The following is a 27,783-nucleotide window of genomic DNA, read 5'->3' as shown; positions in this document are numbered from 1 at the left end:
TAAAAAGGAAACCGGTTGCCTCCTGCCAGTTAAGGTTTTAATCATGTTATGTTCTTGTTACATTATTTGCTGCAAATAAGTTAGGTGAAGTTATAGCTAGAGCAGATAAGTGCCATTCCATTCCATTACAATAAAAAAGTATCAGAACCATAAACACTAAAACTTACCTTAATTCCACTTGGATTTGCAATATCAGGTGGTTTTTCCCAAGTAAGTACGATACTACTGGCATTAACAACAACAGCCTTTAAACTGTGTACCGGCTGATAGTCTTGATCTGAAAAAAACAAAGCAACATGTAAAAGGCGTTAGGAATTAGAAAGGAGGAAAAGTGGGAGCGTTGTAAGCGAGATTTCACTGGTCTACAGGGTTGGTACACGGTTACATGAATTTCATGAAATTTTCCATGCACTTTAATGAGTCATTTTCAGTCATTTTATTCATAAATTCAAAAATTCATTGGTGAAAAAATGTACACTTCTCGCCTATACAGACAACCAGCCTAGTCCCTAGGCGTTCTCAGCTCGATAAATCCTGGACACTACCGTGAGCTGTGACGTCACCGAGAGATACACGCCAGACTTCGCGCGGACAACGGGGCAAGAGAGAACGCCTAGGGACTAGGCTGACAGACAACTAATGCTGAGCTGAACACTGCTGACAACAAAAAGAGAATGATGAAAGAACAGTTGAAAAGTTACAAAGATCTTTAAAACCTACAACCATTTCGATCGTTTACCGCTGACCTAAAGGTAGGTAATTGTTTTCAATTTTTTTAAGGCCAATTGTTATAAGGCATTTCCTGGCTTTATGATCTAGATTCTGACAAGTATTTTGTTCTTTTTGTTTCAATGTTTCACCATAAGCATACTTGTGGCGACGTTGTGACTTATACGTGGGCAGCTAGCATGACTGTTGCCCTTCGGCTTGTAACTAAAATTTAGTAAGCGATTATAGAGATACACCTAATTGCAATAACGTTGTCTTAGAAAAAATGACAAAGGGAAAAAGCCAAATAGGAACTAAATAGGCTAATTAAGCCACATTCTCATGGTAGATGCATTTGCAGCCGTTGCATTTCCCCGCTGGAATTGTCAGTTTTATTGTCTTTCAGCTTTAAAACAATAGCAAATTCCAACAGGCAAATACGATGTCCATGTGTGGATGCTGCAAATAAATTCATTAGGCTTATTAGCCTAATTAATTCCTATTTCGCTTTTTCCTTTCTTTCTTTTTTCTATGACAACGTTTTTGCAGTTAGGTGTATATCCATCAGGATAATGCCGCTGTCTGTTAAGCATAAATTTTTGTGGTACTCAAGTTTGGAATTCACGGCAAATATAGCGCCTGGAAAGAGTTATTGTTAGAAACCTTTCTTCCTGAAGGGACCGTTCTTCGATAATACCAACATTGGAAAACGATTTAACGAAAATAACAGAAAATGCTTGGAAATAACGGAAGAGATAGAGGATATTACATGGCCGCGCGAAGATACGAAATTTCTCTTCGAGTGTTGAAAATATTTCACGAGTGAGCGCAGCGAACGAGTGAAATATTTTTTCAACACGACAAGAGAAATTTCGTATCTCCAAGCGGCCATGTAATGTTCTATTTATTATATAAACGCCAATGAAATACAAAACCATTTCACTTTAATAGTTTTTTGGTGTGAAAGGCGCCATTTATTACGTAGCCATATGAAAGGCGCGATTTATTACGTAGCCATAGCAAAGGTGATATTTTCACATGTGAAGATAACATGTTATTTTCACATGTGAAGATATCAAGCTTTCGCGCCAAAGCTCACCTGGTATTTCATTGGTGTTTATATAATAAAGATTGTTATTTCGCTGGAGAAACAGTCCAAAATATAAGACGTCAGATGTCGCTTTCAGAATTTTTTCCTACTTTTCCGTCGATCGATTGTCGGTGCTTTCTGAAAAGATTGTCGCCAGGTTTCTGGGCCATGTCGCCTGCTGTCGCTACCACCCCTTGGAAGGCCTCACTGTTCTGAGAGGAGTTCGTCAGAGAATAACATTCCCTCACTGAAGAGAAGGTAACAAAACCTAATGACCTGTCAGGTAGGCAATCACTCAGCAAGTTGCTCAGTCAATCAGCCAAACACTTAGTCAGTCTATGGGTCGGTAGGTCAGTAAGTCAGTCGGTCAGCAGGCAGTCAGTCAGTGGATAATTCAGCCAATCATCCAGTCAATTTAATGGTCTGTCATCCGTTCAGTTGGTTAGCTAGTTGGAAAGTTGGTCAGCCAGTTGTTCAGTCATTGGGTTGGCCCAGACGACTGGTCGCCGAGTTAGCAAACATTCAATCAGTCAGTCCTTAGGAGAGCTATTATGTATGTACTTCATTACTCAATCGCTAGAGACCCAGTTTTTCAGTCATTCGGTCAGTCAGTCAGTCAAACGCGCAATTTCGGACTAACCTGATTTAGGTCGCGAGTTGACAGTTTCACTGTGTTCACCTGACAGACCCAGTGACACTTCAAACACATAAACAACGCTCTGTTGCAAGTTGCCTACAATGTAACTTTTGGCTCGGGTGCTACCCACTGGAACAGAACTAACTCCATTTTGCACTGTTCCATAGTAAACATAATACGTCTGCATGAGAAGAAGGAAAGTGCATGTTCAGTAGAAGTATTGGCAGAGAATCCGGAAAAACAACAACAACAACAGCATTTGTGACAACAACAAAGGCTGTAGTGGAAATGGACAATGAAATTCGATAAATATTAGCAGTTGACGATGTGTTACTTAACAGAAATGCTCCTTAAAATCATATTAAGAGCGTTAAAAAGTGGGTCCAAGCGAAAAAAAAGGAGTTGTTCCAATGATAGAAATATTAAATTAAAAAAATGGTTATCAATAATTGGATAGAACCGATGGAAATGTCAAGTATGATCGTTAAAAACAAAGAGCTTGGCATGGGTTGGATCGGCCTGGGTGCTCAAGCTTGGATTGATTTCTTTTGTGAAAAGCATTTCACAAACGAGGCGTTCAATTTTCCTTGACACAAGGAAGAAGGCGAAATAGTCCCGTTTCGAGTCCGCTATGACCGCTGAATTAAAGAAGTAAAGACACATTTTTTACAGGCTTAGCCTCCATCTGAAGTAAATATATTCGCAAATTCAACGAGAAAAAGACCTGTTTATTGCTCTGTATTCGTTATATTCAAATTTCAAACACTTACTTGCAATTGCCGGAATTTCTGAATATGTTACTTTAAGTCTCGGCTAACCCTGCATGAATGTGTCGTTAATGTTTGTATTCACCGGTAATTTTTAATTCGAAACTGGTCTATTGGCTTTCTTTTATGTTACGTAATCATCCATCCATCAGCCTCAAAGCTTGTGAACATCCTAGCCGATTCCGCTTTCCCGCCCATCCCAAATTCTTAAAGAAATGACCTGGAGACGAAGTTGTAATTAGCCATGTTCTAAACAAGTGGGGAACTGGCACGACTTATGGTCGCAAGGACTATCGGGATACTTTAAAGGGGCAGCAGAGGAAGTGAAGATAAGTGACATTTCTGGAACTATAATTGCAGTTTGGAACGAAGCACCCTATAGTGCACAGGGCATAACAGCTGGTTAACGAACAATAACCTGCCAAGATGACCATTTGTCTGGACACGTAAATAAGAGACCAATGTAAAAAAAGCATTTATAATCTATGTTGTAGTTAATCTTCTATCTCAGGTAATTTTTATTTCTCCTTTGTTTCAACTTAATTAGCATACATTACCAAACCCCAAAACGAAAGAAAAACAAAAATTAACTAGAACATCTACACCATAACGTTTTTACTCCATGTTTTTGTTATTTAGGCTAGTATTTTCAAATTACTGTCGTGTTATTTTTAACACTTTGCCCAGTCTGAATAGGGACCTGACCATGCTAAAAATTCTTTAGCTGGTTCAGTAATACAACCGGCAACAGTGCAATTTATTTTGAGCCATAAGTGCGCCACGTTTGCTGACCTTCATGCGGTCCCTCCAAATGATCCCACAAAGCTTTGTGGTCGCATATCGTACCCAGTTTTTTACTATTTTAGAACATGACGAATAGACACTTTATAGGGTTTCGTGAAGTACTTCCATTGTTAAGGGACTGGTTCACGATAATGCGCATGTGTGAGTTCTGACAGTAGCTGATTGTTTTTCAACCAATCGGAAGAGAGTTAGATGCACGCAAGTAAATTTACAAGATTCAAATTAATTGTTCGCGACGCGAGAGTATTTCCGGGCATTTGGTTTGATTTTATTTTTCCCCATAATTCAAGTTTATTCTTTGCTACTCTTCAGATATATATTCCAGCCGATAAGATTAAGATTTACAGCCCTGTCCTGCTTTGAAACAAACATTTCCCAACGTGTATTTTTACGAGGTCGTACCCACGCTAACAAAGCAGTCACCGATGGGCAAACAAAATTTGTCAACAAACATCTTATTACTGTTCTCTCAGTTCGCCTTATATAAACCCAGAAATACCTATAAATAGCGCCTGACCGGTGACAAAAACACACAACGTATGAGTATAAAGATTATTCTTAATTGAGCATAAATTTCAATTGCTTATCAGCAAATGAACAAATTCATTCCCGTTGCATCGAGTCAGTGTTCCGCAAAACAAATGTTATCGAGTAGCACACATAAAGAATGTAGATTATAAACAGAATATTCAGGCAATAATTTATTTTAAAAACATCAATTCTTAAACATACTCGATCGTAAAGCAAAGATACAAGGAACATTTCAAGTGTACCAGATCGGTGAAGATCGCGCGGCCTGTTGCGGTATAACTAAAGGTCGGAGCCAAAAATCAAATCAAAGTTGAACGAACTCATGCCTTTAACCACTTTCCAAGTGTCGTGTATTCTTTTCGTAAGCCACACACTACTCCTAGAACCATACTAGATCGATAGGCTAAGCTTCTCTATCTCCAAAGACTGTTGAGAACGTCCTGTTGCCGGACGGCCACGATGCTCTTCTGAACCTCCATGATCAAAACATTATTTTTTGCGTCTTCTTAAAACGTAACCAGTCAAACGACACAACCACACGTTAATCACCACTACCGAAGTATAACTAGACCAGCCAAAGCTACGGATGTCCGAATATAACGAAGGATTTTCAATGATTGTACCGGTAATGGCGATTTCGAATTTAGTGTTGACCCGACAAATTTATTCTGAAGAGACAAACGGCGCGCATGCGCATTATCGTGAACCAGTCCCTTTAAGTTGCCAAGTTAAAGGCACTATGCTAATCATTATTTAGGTTATTTAAAATTACCCCTGCAAGACCCTAACCTCTTCTTGCGTTTGTTTGGGGATTGGTTCCTGCCAAGTTAGCTTCACAGCCGATGAATTGTACGGTTCTGCTCTAACATCACGAGGTGCACTTTCCGCTACAAACAAAATCACAGATGGTTACTTCAAACCAAAACAAGAAATTATCACCCAAAATGCCGCGACACATTTGGAACTTTATTACGGTCCAAAGTCATATTTGATTACAGTAAAAAAAAAAAAACAGTTGATGCGTTGAAGCTTTAGCAATGAAGACGACGGCAACAAGAAGGGTGAAAAAAGCAATAAATCCTCTATTAAGTCCCTCGGGGGCCTTATTTCAAACACATTTGTCAGGGGGGGGCTTTTTTTAATTTAGCAAAGACAATAGTATCAGTTCTCCATAAAGAATTAGAACGCGGTGTGGAAAAGCTCAAGTACGAGAAGCTGGACATCATGCAGCAGAGGATCAAAAACAAATCCGAAGTTCAAGTTGGTGAATAAACCATCCAAGATAAGTCCACACGAAGTTTTACAGTCGTGATTGATTAATATAGTTTATCATTTACTAGCGACGAATAATGAGGGGGAGGGGAGGGGGGGCGCTTAAAGAGAGAGCGGGCTTAGTGATTAACTGTCTTCCCCTGAAAAGGGAGGAGGGTTTGCTAAAGAGAGGGGGCTTAATAGGGAATTTACGGTACCTTAAGATTAACAAAAATTCAATATTGGGCGTCCAGCACGCATTTTAGAAGAAGACGTAAACACACTAGGACGAATTTTTGTTTACCCTTTTAAACTTACCTACGTTGACATTTAAAGGGGCTACCTCAGAAGGATACTGCTGTTTTAGGTCACTTCTATGTATAACCCATTACTTACTAATAGTGCCGGATCTTTTTACGTTTCTGTAAAAGTGCCCACCTACCCCTCCCCTAAGCCAACATTTTGCCCTAAGTAAGAACTAAGTCTTAATGTTGGTTTAGGGGAGGGGTAGGTGGACAGTTTCACAGAAACGTCAAGATTAATTAAGTGTCTTTACCAATACATAAAATGCTCCTGTAGCGTTATGAAGAAGGTATCAAAAAAATTTCATCAGGGAACAAAAAGCATGATAATTTTTTTTGATGAGTTTGTAGGCATTGCATTAAAACTTGAAACAGGTGGTCCAATTTTTTCAACTTTCAATTCACTTACATCCTTGCCATCCGTAGCAAAAGAAGACTAGAAACAGTTTCAAGGCAAAACTATAGTCTTAAATGAAAAAACTGGAGCAATGTTTTTTGAATTCAACCGATGGGAAAAAAGTTTAAGCTTTTGAAAAAGATAGCAATTAGCACGACATAGCCCCTTTAAGGCGAGTTGAAATTAAAGCCGCAAACTTTGGAAAAACTTGAAGGCGTTTTAAAAATAGTGACGTTTTCGGTACCCTTGACGTCATTGCAGTAGTAGTTAAACTTCGCAACCAGCAAAAGCTATACTTACCTCCCGTAGTCTTTACCATAACAGCAGCAGGAAGTAGTGATCTCTTTAACAGGTGATAAGGCATTCTTTTTTTTTTGGGGGGGGGGGGGGGGGGAAGCGAAAAGAAAAAAGTTTTTTAATTGTGTAATTACTATGCACCAACAAATATTATTTAAGTATTCTTTAAGGCATAGATACTTTGGCAACTGAATAATGTTGTTGCAACTCACTTTGACTCTGAAGATGAAAAACGTTTACTGTGATGATGACTACCGCACAGGTTGTCGAAACGTCAGTCACTGTCAACAACAACAGTCCTATTCAGGACGTTCATCCGGACGATCAAACTCAGAACCTACTCTTGAAATGACTCCTGGGTTCAAACCTTTCACAATGTTGTTGAAGTAAGTTTAAGAAGTTTTTAAGCATTTAAGTGAACTACTCTAAACAAATAATTTGGCGCGAATTGAATCGCGCCAAATTATTTGTTTAGAGTAGTTCTTGTTAACATTGTTTTATTTCCATTGACTTTATAAATATTTTTAGCACTTTTTACATTTTTACATATTTTATCACATTTTAGCGTTCACCACATTTTTATCTATTATAACTTGTTTTTAACTTATTTATGCTAATTTAGAGAACTTTTATACACTTGAAAATGACCTCGGAGAGGTCGAAACGTCGTGATTTTTTATCGCTAATATTTATCTCAAAATCGATTTCTAAGAAACTACTTATATGTTATTTGCAATTTTAAATCTAAACTCGACTCTCGATAACTCGACCCATCACTAACTCAAACCTCGCGCTAACTCGAACCAAAGTCGATTTCCCCTACATTTCCTTCATACATTTACTGTAATTTTACCCTCGGTAACTCGAACCCTCGATAACTCGAAGATTCCCTTCGGATCATTTCTATACAATTTTACCCTCGATAACTCGAACCTTGTTTTAAGCGCGACAAGTCGGAAACAATCGTATACTGATGTCCGAAACACGAATTTATTTTAAAACAACCGTGTCAATTCTTTGTCTTTACTTTTTTTGTCACTCCAGATCCAATTCAGTGTCCATCTCTGTATACATTGTTGGTTAATTGCATTCCCTCTGCATCCATTTGCTTATTTCCTTATTTCCGGTTATTTGCTTTAAACTCCCGATAACTCGAACTTTTTTCGACAGGATGCAAAGAAAGTCTGTTTTACAGCTTGCCATTGTGGCAAGCTGAAGCTGACATTTACTAGCCCAAACATCATTTTAGCTAGCCCCCAAAACGTTTTGATGCGTGGATTGATTTCACAGTTCTTCTGTAATTCAAATTCCTCAAAAAACTTAAACTCGCCCTAATAACAGAATTCACCAGTCCGATCGCAAAACCCACTCGCCCCGGGCTATCGGACACTACTTTCTTTAGACATATTAAATTCTGCAAGCAGAATACTGCAATGCTGATCGTACTGCGTGAAATTTAACTCTACAAGACATCAAAAGGACACCGAAAGAACTCAAAACAGAGCGGGATTGTAGCCATAGACAGCTGTTTCGCCCTCTCTGGGGCGCGTCAGTATAGCGTAACAACCAGAGATCAGGCTCTGATGAAAAATTATCCGCGCACTCTGATTTTAGCTCTGACCCAGAACTCCTAACACCCACAGAATCACGTCATACCACGTGTCTTCTGAGGGGCAAGAGTCCAAGTGTCAAGTTGATGTCTCGCAGAGAAAATAAAGAGTTGGCAAAACCAACCTAAAACACATGGACAAAACCATGCAAAATTGCAGCATATCGGATCTATAAAAGATCTACGGCCCAAAAATTCATAAAGTACAAACATTAACCACAAGGGACTGCAAAGGACCGCAAACGAATATGCCGAAGAACGTACTACGTAGTACGATCAGCATTGCAGTATTCTGCTTGCAGAATTTAATATGTCTACATTATTATTTTTGCTGATCAGGTCTTTATAGATCCTACGTTCTTCGGCATATTCGTCTGCGGTCCTTTGCAGTCCCTTGTGGTTAATGTTTGTACTACTTTCTTTGCACGCTGTTCGATTTCCCTAAAAGGTTCGAGTTATCGGGAGTCGACTAGCCTGTGGTGCTGGAGGTATCACAGTGGATGAGTGCCTTTTGACTCCTTCCCATTCTTCTCGCTGCTATACAGCCTAAGCAAACTCCAAACCAACCTCGGTCCCAGGTTTCTTTCCTACTCGTCCCCTCTCTCACTCCGGGAGACGAGTAGGAGAGGAACCTAGGACCGAGGTTGAGAGAAAACTTAACAAAAGCACCTATGGAATGAAATAGTGGCGCACGATAAATCCCGCCAGCTACGCAGGCTACATGGGTAACTCTTTCATATTTACCTGTTCGAGTATCAGATAACGATCTTCTCTTTCTTGTGTAGTCGGAACCCTCATCTACTCTTTGCATTTTACTTGGAACTTGTGCCTGTAAGCAATGAGGAATATCGAAAGGCTTCAGTGACCGCCTCAAATTACTTCGTCAAACAAGGCAAAAACCAAACAATATTCAGGCTGGTTTTATTTGGAAAAAGTGAACGCGACAATCCCGAAAGGTATTGTGGGTGGCTTCGTGTTCACTGTTCTTCAAAGGAATTTCAAAGAATTGCACGAGAGGCCACGGACGTATGTTTGCGAGTGCTAAAGGAAAGCAGCAAATGTACGTTCCACAGCTACAGTATCAGGAACAGTGTATTGATCATATCCCACAATGCCTTTGGGGATTGTCGGGTTATATTTTTTTGTCGACAACCTTTCTTGAAATAGCTGTACAGCGTCACATATATATGAGCCCTTAATGCTAAAAATGTATCAGTCACTGTAAAAATTCCAGCAAAAACGATTTACGTATGTTTACCAATCCTTCTGATTAGAAAATGAACAACTACGGACTAGTCCTTCCGATTTGAAAATGAACAACTACGGAAGTACGAGCAGAAGTTAGGCATATCAGTTATGTACGAAATACAGAGTAAAGTCAGCTTTGATAGGATAGATAAAGATATTGTTATAAAGTATATGTTAAGAAAACCTTAATTCAGGTTTTTCATACAAAAGGAAGAAGTCATTACACACGAAGATCCTGCGTTAATGTCCTTTGACACAGTTTAAACCGCCGCGACCGTTCGGCAATTTATATTTCGTTATATTAGCCCGTGAGTGTTGCTGCTACATCTACGTCTTCATTTTAATATCATTCCTTAGGTATAACCGTCCATTGTTTCGTTAACAAATCGACCGGAATAAAAGAAATGGATCAAGCAAGCACAGAAAGCACATCTTGGATTCCTGTAGAAACTGTCTTGGATTCGTAGATCTACTTATCGTGCCATTAAACCGCTCGGCGACATAATAAGCCATGTCTTCCGTGTTGCTAGGGACCGGTCATTATTTATGTAGAGCGGGGTATATTTTAAGATGGGTCCATTGGCCAAGATGGGTAAAGCAGTTAAATAGTAGAGTACAAACAGTATATGTAAAACAGTACGACCATTCCAGACAAATGGAAATGTGCAGCTCTCAAGCTGGACTCTAATTTCAGTGAGCAGAAGTTGAAACGAACAGCTGAAAACAGCTGCAAAAGTATTCGCAAACGGTTAATAGAAAGGAAATTCCAGGAACCTTTGGCTAGCTCTAGGCTATGCAGACTAGGTCTTGATTCTGACAAGCTTAAAGTAATTTACACTTTGCCATTTCGCTTAACCAAGGATACTAAATTATGTATGTTCCAGTACAAAATAATCCACAATATTTTACCGTATAGCAGGAAATTATATAAGAAGAAGATTTCAAACTCCCCGCTCTGCGTTCATTGTAACTCTTTAGAAACACTTCCCCATATGCTAGTCAATTGTACCGAAATTAACAGTTTCTGGGCAAAAATAATCTCCTGGTGGAATCATCAAAGCGGAGACTGTTACCTTGTAGATGAATTAAGCATACTTTATGGTTACAATCCAGAAGACAAAAGAACTCTAATTTTCAATTATTTTATTTTACTGGGAAAGAGACACATTTTTACTCAGAGATTCGAACAGAAGACCCCTAACATCGACCTGTTTTTTGATTTTGTTAAAGGCAAGCTAATTGTACATAAATGTATATTCCAATCCAAAGGGCTAATTAACAAGTTTCACTCTCTATGGAAACCTCTTCTGTGCTTACTATAAGTTTTAATTATATAATCACCATGGCTCTTTTGTGTAAAGTAGTGTAATTTATTTAATTATTTATTCAATGTTTTGTTTTGTAATACTTTGTAATGTTTGCAATAAAGTGTTGAAGTTTTAAAAAATACTAATAATAATAATAATAAGTAATACTAAATTGTACAAATTTTTGCTAAACACATTGCCTCTTGTTTATTTGAAGCATCACTATTTTATAAAATTTAGTCATTTGTATTTGACAGGGATTCTGTTTGCACTCTAAACTTCATTGCTATTTCAAATTTTAGCTAATAAAGAATCCAAACCTATCTGCTTTAATATGGTTTGACGAATTTTCTTTTAACGAAATGCTTGTCTCTTCAATACCCAAGAAAAACTAGACTACGAGTATTCCCAAATTTTTCCTCAGGGATAGTAGAGCTAGCGAAACGCGAGCGCGCGTGAAAATCACCCCACGCGAGAAAAGGCGACACCCGGCGGGGAGAGAGAATTATTAGCGGAAACTAGGGAAAAAGGAAATTGCTTAAATCGCAACGGATCGGGAAAATAACCACACAGGAAGCAAGAAGACACCAAGCCAAACAAGGTAAAGCGTATTTCATTGGAAGTTCATGCGAGTATTTATCTTCTCGAATCTATTACCTGAATTTCCCATACAAATCCTTTATAATGGCGGCCATTTTGAAAATTATGCAACCGCACGTACTCTCATATTGAGCTTTGGCTACCTGTGTTGTTACATACATTTTAATAATTATTTATAGAGAATATAAGAGGAGTTATGAGGTGGGGGGGGGGGGGGGGCGGTCATCACGTAAATATTGAATAAAGAAGGGGGGTCACTTGCTATTTACATGGTCGGCAGCGGGGGCTTACAGAAATTTTGATCTTTCTAACCTTCCCCCCCGGTCCCCTAGCTGTTTGCATTCTAGCTCCGCTGTGAGCGGCAAATCGACCAAATCGACCGGAGTAAAAGAAATCGATGAAGCAAGTAGAGAAAGCTCACCTTGGATTCCTGTAGAAGGGGTGACGAATGGTCTTTGCGAGCATTCGCGAGCATCCAAGCACTGCGATTTTTTTGCAAGCACGAGCAGAGATAAAAAAAATTGCTTTGCTAGCAGCGAGCAGTTTAGAGAGTGTAACTCGCGAGCAGCGAGCACTTCAGTTATATTTTCCGCTTGCAGCAATCCATATGGAAATCCTTTTCTTTAAAATAAAACAGAAAATGTTTTAAAAAGACGATGTGATACTCATCGCTAAGTTAAAAGAGATCAGTGGACACTTTATTTTAGGAAAGCTTGCACAAAACCTTAAGAGACGCTTCGTCTAAAGTAAAAACACACCTGTACGCAAGCGATCCTAAAGATTGTCTAATATTCAATTACGAGTTCACAACTCAGGTAGAGAAACATCGTGTGATTGGAACCGTTTGGGAAGTGCAGTTCACAGACGAAGATTTTCATATCGATTTAAACAAAGAGCCCTACTAAGAATGTCTCGAGCGTACAAGGGGGAAGAAGAAAGGGACATGACTGATGTGGATGAAGCTGAGAACTTGAAGAGGAACAAGATCCTCGTGTCATATCAACCTCTTCTGGAAGAATCCTAAAGCTTCCAAACCGTTCTTATTGAAAACACGGCTTAATTAAAGCCCAGTGAGTAGAGTGATAGAGAAACTCAGAAGAACTCAAGGTAAACATATCTCCTCTTTTGAACCATATATAGCTAGATTAGCTAATTTATTATTTATCGTTGTCATTTATCGCGTGTATTTCCACTGAATTAGTGATAGCCATATTCATAGGAATTAAGAACCATACAGAATTACATTTACTTTAATCTAAAGAAGGATCCACACACTCTCGAGCAATACTGACAAGAAAACGAGCATGCGAGTGCGAGCAACTGCAAATAAGTTTGGGAACCAAGCAAACGAGCACTCGTTTAGATTTTGCGAGCAAATCGAGCAAAGGTAAGATTTTGGAAGCAGTTAAAAATTTTAATGGACCATTCATCACCCCTTGTAGAAACTGTCTTGGATTCGTAGATCTACTTACCATGCCATTAAACTGGTCGGCGACATAAAAAGTCGTGTCTTCCGTGTTGCTAACCGTTTGCTTTTTAGCTCCGCTTTGAGCGGCTTCACGGAAGAGTGGCAAATGCTCCCAAGAATCAGTCAGTTTCCCCCTTGAAAATTCTTTCAGCCCATTTGCCAGAAGAGCATTTCTCATTTCAAGCAGAAGACAAGTCAGAAAGAAAGGCAAGGTAGCCACTAAAGTTTTCATTCCTGTGAAAGCAGAAACCGCTATGGTGACTAACTTTTTCCGAATTATCGCAAAACATCCTTGTGACGTCATTGGCTAACGACGCGGTTCACCACAGGTAGCGAAACTCCGCATTGTTTCGATATCGATTTGCATTTATTGAACAGAGCAAATGAAAGAATATGCAAAAATCATCATCTGCTTTTTAGGAGTACCTGCAAGGAAAAAAAAGTGTTCATATTTTGAAATTGACAAGCCAGCAGACGTTTTATAGAAAGTCAGTAATAAGAGTGAGGATGTTATAAACTTTGAATTATCCCAACAATTCTTGAATTCGGAGTTCGTGTGATACAATAATTCCCAAAGTAACAAGCCTCCGATTGCCTGCGTCGTAGACGCTCTAAACCTTCAAATTAATGGTTTAGACGAGTGTGTGGGCCGGCTGCAACGCAGGCTATTCCCCGAAAGTAGCTATAACATTTCACAGGCGTTAGCAAATACTAAAAGTAGCGACCCTCCGAAAGTAGCTATACAATTTCACAGGTGTTAGCAAATGCCAAAAGTAGCGACCCTCCGAAAGTAGCGACTTCAAAAGTGATTTCCCTTCTTGCTAGAAATAACGGAAATGATAGTTATCTAACAAAAGCCGTTTACTAAAATGATCGAGATTTATTTTTTAGCGGTTTTGGGTCTTTGACGTTCCTTTATGTAACTCAAAAGGTACATTACATCTTATTCCTTTTGTCGGTAAATACCCACACCGTAATTAAACAATTCTGTCGAATATTTATTTTAAAAAGCAATAACATGAAACAAGTTTTTCGAAATAAAAAGTGTGCATGTTTTCACAATTGTTGCGATATTTTTATTGCAACTTCGTACGGCTTATGTACTATTCACGTCTTAGCTACCCGAAAGTAGCGACCCCATGAAAGTATAGAGACCCTCCAAAAGTGGCGATAGAAAAACGCTGCTAAATCCGAAAGTAAAGAAGTCGTTACTTCCGGAACTTTAAGCAGATGAAGATTGCAGATCGAAGGGTTCTGATCTTGCCGAGTCGCTGCACAACATTTTCCAAGGCCTTCTCGGTCAAACACTTTGGTGGCGTATCCGAGGCAAACGGGTGGGAAAAGCGCTCACTTCTTCGCTCGGACCACGTGACCCGAAACGCATTGGTCGCCCGGAATAATGAGGTCTAGGGGCTATGCAAGGGTTGGTCTACCTCGGATAGTGCAGACTGGTTATGGAGGGCTGTAAACATCAAATGAAAAACGACGGTGCTGCAGTTTACTGCTCGCAGCTCTCTAATGGTGCATAATCCTTTGTCTTTTGTTCACAAATTGTGACGGAATAAATTACTGCGACATTTCTTATTTTACAGGAACGCTATTTAACGTTGTGTACCTAGAAGGCTTTCAAACCCACAAAAACATATAACTATTCAATTCCATATTCTTGTATTAATACTGCCCAGAGCAAAAACCTCAACGATCTTAGTTTAGTCCGGTAATTTTTTTAAATAGTAAGTTATAATCAGCTTTAACACTTTTTATCGAAATATTGTTAAACTGTATCTAGTTCTTCTTATCGTATTTCTCTTCCACTTTTTATCTAATTTTTATCTTAAATATTCTGTATTTGACTTTATTTACATCTACCCGGATTTTTGAAAACGTTATCGCCAAATGGACCAGTTTTGCGTCCAACCAATTTTTTCGGCCAAAACCTATTTCCAAAGTAGCTATTATAAAAACTAAGAGCGCAACCATTGCTTTTTTTCCCTTCTCCTCGCTCTTTCTTCTTGTCCTTTCCTTTTTCTTCGTTACTGTGATTTTGGAGCTTTTCAGGCTTAAGAAACCTGCCTTTTGACGCCTTTTCACTCAAATGACTGCAAATTTCTTTAGTGGTTCAGTCAAAAAATCGGTTAGATATATTCTATAATTGTAATTTTTGTTTTTCAAATCTTTAATGAGGGCCACAAGTTTATTAAAACTTTTTATTATTCATTCAAAATATTTTCCCGATTCTGATTGGCTAAAAGCACTCGTTTAATTCACCATAACCAGTTACTGATGACCAAATTTGGAAGAATTTTGTGTTTAACGAGGAAATGACATCAAAAATGCAGCGTTTTCGCAGGTTAAGGCACCGTTAACCGAGAAGACCTGGGGACGAGGTTGAGTTTACCTTACTACGATCGACTGGAGTTGCATCATTAAAACGCACGCAAATAATGTAGACGAGCTATTCTCAACTTTCTATAGAAATTTTAATAAAATTATAAATAAACATGCACCGATTAAAACCCTTTCTCGACGTTGGATTAAACAATTTTCAAAGCCTTGGATTACAAAAGGTATAAGAACGTCAATCAAAGAAAAAAACAGACTGTACCAAATTGGCGATCAGGAAAAGTATAAATACTATCGAAATAAAATTTGCAGTCTTATACGTCTGAGTAAGAAACACTATTACTGCGCCTTTTTTAATAACAATTTAAGTAATATGAAAAAAAACATGGCAAGGCATAAATGAGTTATTAAATCGCTGCAAAAGAAAGGGTAAATCTGTTAGTAAATTAAAAGACCCAGATAACAACAATAAACTTACTAATGATTCCTCGCGTATACCTAATATCTTAAATAAACATTTTTCAAATGTTGGCAACATCTTAGCAAGCAAACTACCACCGGCAGAGCGTCCCTTCATAGACTACCTAAGAAACTCCAGTTCGCCAGAAGTTTCGTTTTTCTTCAGACCTGTAACTCCATCCGAAATTCAATTTCAAATTTTATCTATACCAAACAGCAAATCGCATGGCTTATACTCCTGTCCTACTCAACTTCTTAAATACTCAAGCGAAGTCATATCTCCAGTTCTTTCAGATATTCTCAATACATCTGTCTCTCTTGGGGCTTACCCCCAAAAACTTAAAATATCTAAAATTATACCTATCTTCAAAGCTGACGACGAGACCGACACTTCTAATTATAGGCCAATTTCATTATTATCAAATATATTCAATATATTCAATAGAATAGAATATTCAATAGAATCTTCGAAAAAATTATGTACGACAGAATGAGAGACTTTATTGAAAAGCACAGCCTATTATATTCGTCTCAATATGGTTTTCGTCAAGCTCACTCAACCCAACATGCTATCCTTGATATGGTAGAATCTATACAAACCAATATGGACAAAAAACTCTTTTCATGTGGTGTTTTTATTGACTTAAAAAAAGCCTTTGACACTGTGAATCATACTATTTTACTTGATAAACTAAATTATTATGGCTTCCGTGGAATTGTCAATCAATGGTTTTCCTCTTATTTATCAAATCGCACACAAAGCACTGAAATCGGCTCTCATATATCTAGTAAACTAAATATCAATTGCGGCGTACCCCAAGGATCTGTCCTAGGTCCACTTTTCTTCTTGCCTTATATAAATGACATCCAATATTGTTCGAGCAAACTCCAATTTTTCCTTTTTGCTGATGACACTAACGCTCTTTATGCTCATAAAGATTTAAAGACACTGGAACTAACAGTAAATGCAGAATTACACAACTTGTATAACTGGCTGACTTCAAACAAACTTTCCCTGAATATTAAAAAGTCAAACTATGTAATTTTTCGTCCATATCAAAAAAAACTCAACTATGATCCCCAGGTTAATATTTTTGACAATGAAAGCAATAAAAAGGTTACCCTTGAACGCAAAAACTTTATTAAATATCTTGGACTGTTAATTGATGAAAATCTATCTTGGAAGACCCATATTCACTCTGTTGCAAATAAAATAAGTAAAACAATTGGGCTAATTGCGAGATTAAGACATATTGTTCCCACTTGCACCCTCTTAAATATTTATCAGTCACTTATTACACCTTATCTAACTTATGGTCTTATCTCTTGGGGCAACGCGTGTAAAACTTTCCTCGACCAAATTCTTGTCCTTCAAAAACGTGCACTGCGTTTAATATATTTTGCTGAAACAAACGACCACGCAATACCTTTTTTTGTCAATGCAAAAATTCTACCTTTACAGTCTCTATATTATGAATCCGTTTGTAGTCTTATGTATGATGTAAATAAAAACACTGCTCCGGTTAATATTTCGAAACTCTTCTCTCGAATTTCTAGTGTTCATACTTACAACACACGTGCCTCAACCTCTGAACATTTTTATACTAAAGAATCTCGACTCAATGTCAAACGAAATGCTTTTTCGCGTGTTGGGGTCAAAATTTGGAATGGGATACCTCAAATTCTTAAAGAAAGACCGAAAAAAGCTTTTAAAAGATCACTAAAAGAAATGCTTCTCGATTTCCTTGAAACTGAAGACTCCTATATTGATGTGGATACGATCATCGTGAAAATGAAAAAGTAATTCTCTTGTCCTTTATTTTCATTTTATTTTATTTTTAAAATTTCACTTTAATTATTATCCTTGCATTTAAGTAGAACGTATCTATTTAATGTAAAATGTATATACTTATATAACGCCTAATTTCTTTGTATTTGTCTAGTTTGTTGTAAATTATGTAGCCTGGCCTGCCTCGAATAGCCTCGCTAACTGCAGGCCAGTCCCAATGTATCTTTTGCTATATTTTCAAATTTAAATAAAGTTGAAGTTGAAAGTTGAAAGTTGTTTTGATTGTGAACTTGAAAAATGGCGGACATTTCACTCGTTTCAAGAGTAAGAACTAGTCGAAAACATAGCTAAAAACATGGCAAGAACAGCAAGAAGACAACTCGAAGGGCGACATCTGCTATTTGGAGAATATTTGCGGAGCTGGACAAACCTAAACGTGTTCTATCGAAGATGAACTTAACATCGATGGATCGATGGAGGTTAGCATGTTTTAGCACAGGGTTCAGAGGAGATGTGTTTGTCGTTAGAACATCAAAACCCGTCGAAAACCTCTGAAAAAGTGGGATATTTTGATCGCGTTACAGTTTCGTTACACATTCTATAGACCGCAAACCAAGAGACTGAGGGCTCGCAAGATCGGCTTACAGTAAGGGAGGAAACAAATTTGGGGCCGATTTTCGAATCCCTGAAACTCAAATGGAATTGAATGAAATCGCCTGATTTTACTAACCTGATCTAGAATTCTTATGTATTTGCTAAATACTGTGGGAAAACGGCATAAAAAAAAGCGTTCAAATTCATTTTCGGGAACCGAAATTTACGGCTTCGAGATAGCGCTTTCGTTCGCTGTGCACCGCAACAGATGGTGACGGAAATGACGTAGTAAAGTAAATGTGCTCAAGATCGGAGCAATAAAAGGGAAGCCTACACGACTGTTGCCTCAGCCAAAATGCTGCTCGTTCCAATAAAGTTTTTTTTCTCTGCTGGGTAGATTATGCTCTTGAAGCTTTTACAGCTTTTACCCTCTGATGCAAGCCCATTTTCTTTGACCTCTTTTGAAGCGTAAAGCTTTTTATTACGGCTGAATAAGGGTTCCAGTTTTCTCCAAAGTGCCTTCTGGATCTGAATAACTAATCGATTTTCTTAAGTCCGTGAATGTAATGTTTTTCTGTAATGCTGTATCAAGCTGGGCCTCGGCTCGTTAGTTTTGTTAGAATGTTAAATTATTACGGATAGTGATTTACGGGTCGTGTGTACTCTTGCAAGAAAACGTGACACTGAGTAGGGCGGACGTACAAGGCAACTTTAATATTATCACACTGTGCCATTCTTCGGTGGTTCCCCTTGCGTCTTAGGCTGTCCTTTTTGTGACTACTGGGAAGCCTTCGCACAAGCAAAACCTGCTTTAGACATCGAAGACTGTTGAAACGTACAACAAATGTCCAGTCTTGGAAGATCTTCACTTCAATTAAAACTCTGTTGCCTTCGCATAGATCTCTGAGATCTTTAAAACTCCCTCGGCAGCTGATGTTTTGATTACTCGAATTAGCAGCGGTCTGTTGCTTTTGCGTTTCCGGTCTCATTCACTTCCGTCACCGAGTGATGCGGTTCACAGCGAGCGAAGTCAATTGGCTGACTCTTCCCCAGTCGTCTCTCATTTACTAGTATTCGGCGTGGAAGACTAGAACGGGCTCTTTAACAGAGGGGATGAAATAATTAATGAGTAGAGACAACTTAGAGACGACTGGGGACGAGTCAGGTCAATTGGTACAAGTTTCCTCTCTTGTCCTTTCTTTTACTCGGTACTTCGTGCCTCGGTCGCTCTTCGGTCACCCTTCGGGCGACGTGCCGTGTGCCAGCGAGGATATGGCTTACGGTTATTGATTTTCAAAAGTCGATCTGGGTCAGATAAGAAGCGAAGAAATCGTTTACAGTAGATTTATAAAGATCCCATTGGGCTAATTAATCGTGCTAAGCGACAGGTATAGACATTTTTCAAGGTGAGACGTTAAATAAGTAATTCATTTATTCACACGAAGCTCCTCTGGACCCTCTGGTTTTAGCCATGTTTTTAAGTAGGAATTATTTTGAATGAATAATGAAACAATTATTGAATTCGGCTTTCGTATCATATGAAGAATTATGGAGATCTCGGAGGGTGTTATCCGCCTCGGCTACGGCCTCGACGGATAACACCCTCCTCGATCTCCATAATTCTTCATAAGATACTCAGCCTCATTCATTAATTGTTAAATATTGTATTCTGATCATCGCTCATTAATTGCCAATTAGTCTCTCCATACAGGGCGTGCGAGAAGGAGAAACGCGTGTCTCCCTCGCGCGTGCCCGTTCTCTCTTTCGCCCACTACTTCCAAGCGACTGCTACGCAGGCTATAGTTTTTCCGGAATCGAGGCCCTTGATTTTCCCGTAGTTATGCAGGCGTATTAAAAATTAAATACACTCGTCTGATAGTCTCTCGGGAAAAACCTCTTTCGTGGTGTATTGAGGCGTTACATTTCTCAGAAAATTGTTGCAATTACTGGAACTCTACGGGCTATATGCCAGGCAGCCGGGAAGGGTTTTCGGAAAACTAAATGCTCGGCAGTCAGAAAATTTTCTAGAATTTCTTCAAAATCCCTTTTTCTAATCGTTTGACAGTATTCTATCTTCATTTAGAATAACCAAGCGATCAGGAAAACAAAACTGGCTTCGCAGCGGAGCGATTGTGCTTTCTTGGGCTTAGAGCGGAGTAGACGCTGTTTCGACACTTACTAGAAAAATTTCGTGAGTAGCATCGCGTGACTCACGGCACGATTTCACTCACCAAGGCTAAATACCCGGCAGTCTGAAAGCGGAGCTGGAAAGTTAAAAAGCAAAAAGCCTCCTCTTCAGCTCCAGAATACATGCATACTAGCTAGCCGCTATTAGTTCCCAAAACAATCGGAGAAAGACTGCGTTGACTTGGAAACTTTATTTCGCAACCTCGACCCGCCTAAATGTTCCTATAGTTTGGCAAAATTTACTCGAATTCTCCTCAAAATATTCTATCATGGTTTAGAATTGATGAGTGACGAGAAATAACAGAGTTTCTTAACCAGAGGTTAAGTATCACTCGGTTTAGAGTACATAGCCTGTGTCGTGGTTGACTCACGGGCACGGTTTTTCCTCCGTCTAAATACCCGCGGTCCGATTTCAACAGGAAGTGTCTCTTGAGCCCCCATTGAAAGTACAGGACACCCTCGGGGAATGCTGTAGTGTCCGCCTATATAATATGCAGGTTTCGATATATAACGTCATATGTAAGGTGTCCAATGCCATTCAAATGAACAGTGGAAGCGTTTAGAATACTCCCAGAGACCATGACGATAGACGTTTTATCAAAATGAACCAATTGATCATAGTACCATAAAAATGGATTGCAACTCCAATTTGAAGAAATCAGATGAGAGTGAAACAAGCTCTATTCAAACAAAACGCATACAAAACAATACTGTACTCCTGTACTGTGAAACTAATCAAATAAGGGACGGACCATTAGAAAACTTATGGGGGGGGGGGGGGGGGGGCGGGCGAAGAACAAAAAAAAAATTGGGGGAAGGGAAAATTTTAATAAGTAGTTTCTTAGAAATCGATTTTGAGATAAATATTAGCGATAAAAAATCACGACGTTTCGACCTCTCCGAGGTCATTTTCAAGTGTATAAAAGTTCTCTAAATTAGCATAAATAAGTTAAAAACAAGTTATAATAGATAAAAATGTGGTGAACGCTAAAATGTGGTAAAATATGTAAAAATGTAAAAAGTGCTAAAAATATTTATAAAGTCAAAAAGCAATGGAAATAAAACAATGTTAACAAGAACTACGCTAAACAAATAATTTGGCGCGAATTGAATCGCACTGTTTGTTAAGCGTCGGTTTCAGTTCTTGGATAAAAAACATTTCAAAAATAAGAAAGTCAAATTTGTTCTGACACTTTCTTAAGATTCTAAAACTTTGTGCGATGTCTTCAGGCTCCATATCATGCTGCTCTCTGAGGTGGTTTCCGATTGCCGATCCTTTGTGTTCTTCAATTGGTTAGTGTAGGTGTCGGCACGTGTAGCACACACTGGAAAGAATACACCACGCATTGTTGACTCACAAGAGGCGGCTTGTCTTCCTTGACCTTAATTTCATCTTTGATCTTCCTACTTGTGTAAACTGGGCTGATGTCTGCGTTGATCTTCCTACTCAGGTCAGCCAGCTGTTTACGTACTACGTTTGCTGATTTCTGGTCTTTGAAGGGCAACATGATTCTGATGGGGGCTTCTCTTTTATCAGCCACTTGGGTGTGTGAATCCTCGGACACTTTGGATTCAATGAATTGGCGAATGGTTGACTGCACAAGGTCGTCTGGATAGCGCAGTCGGGAGAAGATCTCTTTAAGGCGTTCACATTCCTCGTGAAAAAACTTCCACGTAGACGAGAGTTTAAACGCACGGTTAAGCATGGTGTTCAGGAATGACCGTTTGTATCTGGCGTCAACGTGACTGTGGTAGTGTAGCAGAAGTCCAGTGTCCGTTGGTTTTCTGTAAACCGTGGTGTCTAGGCGGCAACCATTCCTGATAACATTCATTCCGAGAAAGGGAAGCTTGCCATTTTCTTCGAGCTCCATTGTAAAATTGATAGAGGGATGACTCTCGTTTAATGTCGTCAGGAATTCTGAGGCTGCTGTCAGATCCGGCATTGCGCTAAGTGTATCATCTACATAGCGCTTGTAGAAGGTAGGCAACTTGTTCTCTGTTTCCAGCTGTTTCTCGATTTTGCACATGAAGGCGTTTGCCATTAGGGGACCTAGTGGCGAGCCCATAGCTACACCGTCCACTTGCTCGTACAAAGTTTTAGAATCTTAAGAAAGTGTCAGAACAAATTTGACTGTCTTATTTTTGTTTTGTTTTTTTTATCCAAGAACTGAAACCGACGCTTAACAAACAGTGCGATTCAATTCGCGCCAAATTATTTGTTTAGAGTAGTTCTTGTTAACATTGTTTTATTTCCATTGTTTTTTGACTTTATAAATATTTTTAGCACTTTTTACATTTTTACATATTTTACCACATTTTAGCGTTCACCACATTTTTATCTATTATAACTTGTTTTTAATTTATTTATGCTAATTTAGAGAACTTTTATACACCTGAAAATGACCTCGGAGAGGTCGAAACGTCGTGATTTTTTATCGCTAATATTTATCTCAGAAGGAAAATTAAATGAAAAACAATTCATGCACGCCAATTAACCCTAAAAATATTCATGCAACGGCCTAAAAAAAATTCATGCAAGGAATTTGATATCGAAAAAAAAAATCCTGCGGCCCGAAAATTCCCCTCCCCCCCCCCCCCCCCCCCCTCCATAACTTTTCTAATGGTCCGTCCCTAAGTTCGTCAAGTCAAGTTTTTTAATGTAAAAATCGAAAAATTTGTGAGGGGGGCGGGGAAACTGGGAATTTTGGGGGGGGAAGCTTCTACCCCTTAAATACCCTAGATAGAACCCTGTTTAAAAGTTGATGGTTCAGGCATAAGCCTCGTTCCTGGAGTCTCTCCTACTCTCGCTCCGAAGAAAGTCTAGGATCATGGTTGGCAGAAGCCAATCGTATTAGTCTTAGAGGGAGTCACCCTTGAAGTAAGGAATTGTAGATTGTGAAAAATATTTCTATTCTTGTGCATGGAAAACTTTCGTATTAAAAGCTGCTAATTATTTATTCTCGTTTCTATGAATTTCTGTATTGACGTGACCGGAAGATAGCTTACATGAAACGTTTTTTCTTCAAATCTCTCAAATACTAATAGAATTAGCGGCACCCCTTAAATCCTGCATGTTAACTACAAATGTTAAATTACTGAAACCATCCTCTTTTCATCAATTACATCTTATAGGTTGTGTTCGAAAAATGCGGGCAAGGACGGGGAGGGGGGTGAGGAGAAAAGGGTGGACTCGTCCCTTCTCCTCCCAGTAATCGTCCTCTTTCTGTTTTTTTGGATGGTCTTTGTTTGTTCCAGTGTTCGATTTTGTATTGTTTTGTTTTGTTGTTGTTTTTTTTCATAAGCGCTTTTCATATCGCAATGTTGGCTCCTACGCTCGTCCTGACCGTGAACCGCTTAGAGTTTGAAACATGTACAGGGCATTACATAAAAAATAAAGTGAAGCTTTTTAGCAGTGATTTGTTTAAGAAGTATTCTGTCACAAGTTTTGGCAGAGCATTCAAATTGCAACACTGAGAACGCTCTTTGTAGCGTTGCGTCTCGCTTGCGAAACAAAAATCAATGTAGAAATGTGATATTTCAATCATCGACGAAAATAAACCTTACACTCATCACAAGAATCATTTGAATGCAATGAAAGTTTACAACACCCGACCAGTGAGCCTCACCATCTAAGTTTCACCCATTAAGATTGTTCATTTTTGCGACCACTGAAGTAATTACTTGCTCCAAAGTAATCAACGCTTTCAAGCGATAGAATTCGTGGACAGACCCCTTCCGGAAAAGCTCGACATGTGATTTCTATTCTATGGATATGAGGTGCTACGAGTAGAGTGCGTGACAGTCAAGTACAAAGCTAACGTCAGACAAAATTAAGCCTCGTTGGTGAATAGGTAAGGATAGTTTAGGGATAGGTAAGGGTAGTTTTAGGGATAGTCTATGACGTCACCCATTGTTATAACGTAGGGAAAAAAATGCGTTCCTCCATATATAATGAAGTGGACAGGTTTACTAATGAGCGAATACTACAATAGACACAATAGGCTTGCCTCGGCTTGCCCGCTAAGTACCTTGAGCCCGGTTTTCACTATTAAAAGGAATAAGAAAGCGATCACCTAGCAACAGGAGAAACGGCTTACTATATCTTATTTAGCGCTAAAACTCGGACATATAAACAAAACGCTTACAGAAAGTGGAGTTGAAAAGTCTTTATTTCAATTTAGTTTGCTTAAATTTGGCTAAGGGTTGATAATTTACAAATTTATTTGCCCAATATTTCGACTAGCCTGAAACGAGTCTTCATCAGGGGCTAGAAAAGCTCAACCTCGTTCCCAGGGTTCTCTCCTACCCGCCCCTGGAGAGAGAACCCTGGGAACGAGGTTGAGAAAAGCTAAGTGAGAATAGAATAAACGGTTACAGTAATTAAAATAATACAAATATAAAAGTAAAAATGTGATTGGTGGAGAAATACAATAGGGCTTATCCTCGCTAACGTTTTGAGGGAATAAACAATTCCCAAGTGTACAACTGTCGTGTGTGAATTTTGCTTGTACTTCCAAACTTTAATGCTTCAAGGGTCAATTCTAAACCAAGGGAAATGTGATACAACTCCTAAGCTTACCACTGAGGGGCATTGATTTTGCTTGTACCAGCAAGTGGGTTAATGATCAAAAACTAATCAATTGTAAACCTACAATACTCGTCACAAATCGTTGAAACAGACACCGCTTCTCTTGAATTTTCTAGAAAATTCTTGAGATTTAGTCCTCACAAAGTTGACTTTTTGTGTCTTAAGAATCGTGTCTGATTTTATTGCTAGCAATTATTAGTCGCGTGTTTCAATTGATCCTTGTTAAGTTATTAATTGGTTTTTTTGTGTAATACGTCAGGATGCTCCCTTGGGGTTTTTACTGCAGAGCTAATTTGTATACAACGGTGGGATTGAGAACTCGCATGATTACCTGACTAACGGCGCGTAAAACGCTGAGATTTTAATAGTTTTTCATTTCCTCGAGACTGAAAGGAGAAAACGATTCTGCAATAGTCAGACAAACTTGAAATAAAGAGTTTTCAGTTCCACTTTGTGTACACGTGCGTATGTTTTGTTTTTATATCCGAGCTTTAGCGTTAAATAAGAAGACGTATGTAACGGATGCTTTAATACATCGTTTTGTTCCTTTACGACTACTTCTTCAGGCTTAAAAAATGGCTCTGGAATCTTACAACATTACATCTGACTACATTTAAAATTTTACACCACACTTTACTCGTCGAGAATGGGGTGAAACTGGTACCACCATTTCTACCCAACTCCTCCTCTGCCTACGCCCTGATCAGGGTTTCGTCATCAGTGAAGTTTTCTAACAACAACGGGGAATTGTCTGCCAAGAGAAACAAATAATTATATAATAGTTATGGTTCTAAGCCAATGAACGGAACATGAACCTCTTAATTATCAAAGATAACACTCCGGCACACATCAAAATGCAAACTTGATACCGTTCACCCTTGGTACTTACTTCAAATTTACTGAAAACTAAGGCAACAAGTTCTGTAAGAAAACGATGCCAACAAATTAATTGATTTTTTTTTGCCTAGGCCACATTATTGAGGTAAACAGAAATACTTAAATATAATGATTGTGAAAAGAAAAAAAATTCCATACTGGCGACTAAACATGATCCGACCTGTTGTCTTGGTCTACTGAAGGAGCGGGAGACGGGAGGCTCTTAGCACAAATGTTGGACGATAGGAGGGACTCTTGTTCAAGAACCAAATTTACGGATAGTTTTCAGTTATCATTATTTATAATATGATAGTTTGTCATAACGAGCTAACAAATTAACAAAAACAAAATACTTTTTCAAAGCAGGGCAAGCAGGGAAGGGAGCAATACTTAAATATGTTTTGAACTTTGAAAAAAAAACATTTATTTGAGGAATACGACAAGGAACTTGATTATTCCCTGATGTGACCAACAAATGTTTTGCAAATCATCCTGAAAGAAAATATTACTAATTCATTGATTTAGCCAGGTGCTTTTAGATCGTACCGTATTTATTCGAATAAGCACCCAACCTCGAATTAGCGCCCACCGCGAATAAGCGCCCACCCTCTCCTGATCCCAATCAAACTCAAATAAGCGGTCATCCCCACCCCACCCACTTAAGTGAATAAATTTTAATAAGAGACTTCCCCTAGGACGGAGTTTTCTTCAGAGTATTGTACAGAAACATTGCTTTGCTACTTCTTCGCGTTTTGTTATTAGCATTTATTGTTTTGTTGCAAAATAAACATACTTCACTTGCTGAAAATGGTGAAAATTTAATAATTGCCCAGCCTCGAATAAGCGCCCACTCTCAAGGTCCAAAAATTTAATAAGCGCTCAGGGCGGTTAATCGAATAAATACGGTATATATTGACATACCTTCACTGATGCTTTCCTGTATATCTTGCGGGTGATCAGCTTGTAGGTAATTCAGCGTAGTGCGTTTGCCCTTCTTACACCTTTTACGAACGATGTAAACGACGAACAAAACAATGATTGCACCAACGGCGGCCGTTGTTGCTATTGCCCAATATGGAAACTGCTCGATGTGGTGGCTGCTGCGATACTGGGGAGATGACGAAAAAGGTTTTTTCGTTGATGAAGCATACGTTACGCTTGCGGATGGGGCAAAAGAAGTCGATGAAGGGTGCAAAGGAGTTTCTGTACGTGTAACAGAGGCAGAGTAAGATGCCCATGTTGTATATGCAGCCGTAAGATTCGTGATGACAGCGGAAGAAAGCACTAAAGTTGGTGAATGGTACAAAGTTGACGGCGTAGGTGTAACAGACGCAGTTGAACGATACGTGATGACAGCGGAAGGTAGCGGTAGGAAGGGACTTGAGGACGACAGAAATTCTTAGAAAACAAAAAGAGAATTGTAGTAATGTCAGCGAAATTCAAAACTTGATTTATAGTACACCGTTACTGTGCAAAGTCTTGGTGGCTCAGGGTTGCGCATCAGTTACCTATCATTTACATGTATAAGCAAAGATACTTGGTAGTAAACATATGCTTTGTCAACTTGACACCTCGCTTATTTAAATCAATTTTCTTTGTTTACTCAAGAAAGATAAACAATACCCACTCCTCGTTTTCATGGTCTTTCATCTCCCGAAATGGAGACGAGAGGAGAGACCCTGGGAACCAAGTTGAACAGCACCCTGAATATTAAATTGACTCTACTGTGAGCTGTGACGTCACCGGGAAAGACCCAAGGTACTGCCAAATGCTGGCTGTTTTCTCACGGGGCAAGAGAGAAGACCTAGGGACTAGGCTGCAAATGAGGAGGAACTCACCAGGATAAAATCCCGTGACGGTGGTGTTTGGTCCGTAACCGCACGATGTTTTACAACCAACTTGGAAAACGTAATACTGGCCTTGTCGCAGCT

General features: G+C 39.0%; 1 protein-coding gene across 1 annotated transcript; it reads right to left on the bottom strand.

Annotated features, from left to right (window-relative positions):
- Positions 1–5,305: 5,305 nt before the first annotated feature.
- LOC140949905 (uncharacterized) lies at positions 5,306–22,475 on the bottom strand. The gene is made up of 2 exons (XM_073399055.1): positions 21,836–22,475; positions 5,306–5,424 (listed from the first exon to the last, which is right to left on the bottom strand). Exons 1-2 carry the CDS (start codon positions 22,452–22,454, stop codon positions 5,306–5,308), a joined length of 738 nt encoding a protein of 245 aa, XP_073255156.1. The 5' UTR covers positions 22,455–22,475.
- Positions 22,476–27,783: the final 5,308 nt, after the last annotated feature.

Source organism: Porites lutea, chromosome 10 (assembly GCF_958299795.1).
Source record: "Porites lutea chromosome 10, jaPorLute2.1, whole genome shotgun sequence".
Taxonomy (NCBI): domain Eukaryota; kingdom Metazoa; phylum Cnidaria; class Anthozoa; order Scleractinia; family Poritidae; genus Porites; species Porites lutea.
The sequence above is the reverse complement of the archived record's forward strand: the minus strand, read 5'-3'. Positions and strand labels throughout refer to the sequence as shown.